Raw genomic sequence first — 2,345 nt, forward strand, 5'->3', positions numbered from 1 at the left:
GAGAAGAGTTTGCAGATCTTCCCTTTCAAACAGGGCTCTCCTGCTCCAGTGTGAGTCCAGTTGTTTGGATTAATTAGATTAATTTGTGTCTGAAGTCATTTTAATGGCAGCACAAACTGAAGCACAGACAGATGAGTAAAATACTGATGGAGACTTCTGCTGTCTGACTCAATAAAGCACCAGAGAAAGCTGAGCCTTTTTGCCTCTCCTGTCTCTCGATTCATCACATTTTCAATCATAGAAATTAGGATTTCTACCCCTGAAAAAACAGCACTCACCTGATGTGGTGATGGAAAATAAAAAAAACCCAGATAAAATATTTATAAAAATATGCTAATTGTCTCCTTTGCAGCCCAAGCCCTTGACAGTCATGAGGACAGATATTAAACTTTTTCATTGCAGGTGGATTACATCTGCCATTCCTTGTGAACGTCAGAGCTGTCACAAACCAGGTCCTATGTCCTCACTGCAGCAGAGCAAAGCTGGCTGCTGGGCAGCACATGGGCAGAGGTCCTGCTCCTCACAGCACACTCAGCCAGCACACAACAGAGAAACGAAATGCATTTCTATTGGGGTGATATCTATAAAAAATGATGTGGCTTTGCTAAGAGGAGTTTGTCCTAATTTTACGTTGGTTTTTCTTTTTTTGAAGAGTCCACATTCCAAGAAACAGCAAATGTCCAACAGCAGCTCCATCACCCAGTTCCTCCTCCTGCCGTTCGCAGACACACGGGAGCTGCAGCTCTTGCACTTCTGGCTCTTCCTGGGCATCTACCTGGCTGCCCTCCTGGGCAACGGCCTCATCATCACCACCATAGCCTGTGACCAGCACCTCCACACCCCCATGTACTTCTTCCTCCTCAGCCTCTCCCTCCTCGACCTGGGCTGCATCTCCACCACTCTCCCCAAATCCATGGCAAATTCTTTATGGGACACCAGGGTTATTTCCTACACAGGATGTGCTGCACAGCTCTTTTCGTTTACCTTCTTGATAGTAGCAGAGTATTCTATGCTCACCATCATGTCCTATGACCGCTACGTTGCCATCTGCAAACCCCTGCACTACGGGACCCTCCTGGGCAGCAGAGCTTGTGTCCACATGGCAGCAGCTGCCTGGGCCACTGGGTTTCTCTATGCTCTGCTGCACACAGCCAATACATTTTCACTGCCACTGTGCAAGGGCAATGTTGTTGACCAGTTCTTCTGTGAAATCCCCCAGATCCTCAAGCTTTCCTGCTCACACTCCTACCTCAGGGAAGCTGGGCTTCTTGTGGTTGGTGTCTTTTTAGCTTTCATCTTTTTTATTTTCATTCTTTTCTCCTATGTGCAGATCTTCAGGGCTGTGCTGAGGATCCCCTCTGAGCAGGGATGGCACAAAGCCTTTTCCACCTGCCTCCCTCACCTGGCCGTGGTCTCTCTTTTCATCAGCACTGGCATTTTCGCCTACCTGAAACCCCCCTCCATCTCATCCCCTTCACTGGACCTGGTGGTGTCTGTTCTGTACTCAGTGGTGCCTCCAGCAGCGAACCCCCTCATCTACAGCATGAGGAACCAGGAGCTCCAGGATTCAGTGTGGAAATTGATAACTGCACTTTTACAATAAGAAACAAACTAATAAGCAACAAACTCTCACCCACTGCATAGCAGTTATAGGGTAACTCATTACATTCTCAGCGTTTCTTGTTGTTGTTGTGGTTGTGTTTTGTCATAATGTTGTCATTCCTTTCCTAATTCACTGTCTGCCTTTTTTTCTGACCAAGTGTCTATGGAAATGAGGAGCCATTTTCTCTCTGTTTTTAAAAAGAATAAAGGGCTCTGCAGTGTTTTTTTTTTTGTTTTATTTTTAAGGCCTTTTTGGAGCTGCAATGACAGTTTCTTTCTGCATTAGTGGAGGGGAGCAGAGTCCCAACCTGGCAGCACTAACAGGGAGCAGCAGCCCTTGGTCTTCCAGAGCTGTTCTCGTTCCACTCCCACACTCTCCTTCTCATCCCTTGTGTTGGTGCAAGGCCTGAGTGCTCTGGCAGCTTGGTCACCGTCCTGCTGTGTGTCAGTCCTGTGAGCGCAGGCAGGGACAGGCAATGGGCACTGCTGTGACAGAGCTGGCCTCAGAACAGCCTTTCCAGAAAGAAAGGTGATCTCCTCAGGGCAGTGCATGATGGTTTATATCTTCTTGCAAAATCTATCTCAAGCATATGCCTACAAAAGTGGCCCACAGATGAAACACCATTGTACAGCTGCACAGCGTGTGTGTGCAGGGCTGGGCACACAGCAGTGTCCTCTCACAGCCAGGCCTCCTGCCAGAGACCTGCAGGACCAGCAGAGCAGGGTCTGGGCTGTGCCCCTGT

The 2,345-nt window shown here is 48.3% G+C and overlaps 1 protein-coding gene across 1 annotated transcript; it reads left to right on the forward strand.

The window, feature by feature from the left end:
- Positions 1-1,021: 1,021 nt before the first annotated feature.
- LOC135999672 (olfactory receptor 14J1-like) lies at positions 1,022-1,603 on the forward strand. The gene has a single exon (XM_065653232.1). It carries the CDS (start codon positions 1,022-1,024, stop codon positions 1,601-1,603), a length of 582 nt encoding a protein of 193 aa, XP_065509304.1.
- Positions 1,604-2,345: the final 742 nt, after the last annotated feature.

The sequence above is a fragment of the Caloenas nicobarica genome, chromosome 29, assembly GCF_036013445.1.
Source record: "Caloenas nicobarica isolate bCalNic1 chromosome 29, bCalNic1.hap1, whole genome shotgun sequence".
Taxonomy (NCBI): domain Eukaryota; kingdom Metazoa; phylum Chordata; class Aves; order Columbiformes; family Columbidae; genus Caloenas; species Caloenas nicobarica.

Bases quoted from the DNA above. Each gene is read 5' to 3' on its own strand.
- LOC135999672 (XM_065653232.1), top strand. From the start codon at position 1,022: ATGTCCTATGACCGCTACGTTGCCATCTGCAAACCCCTGCACTACGGG.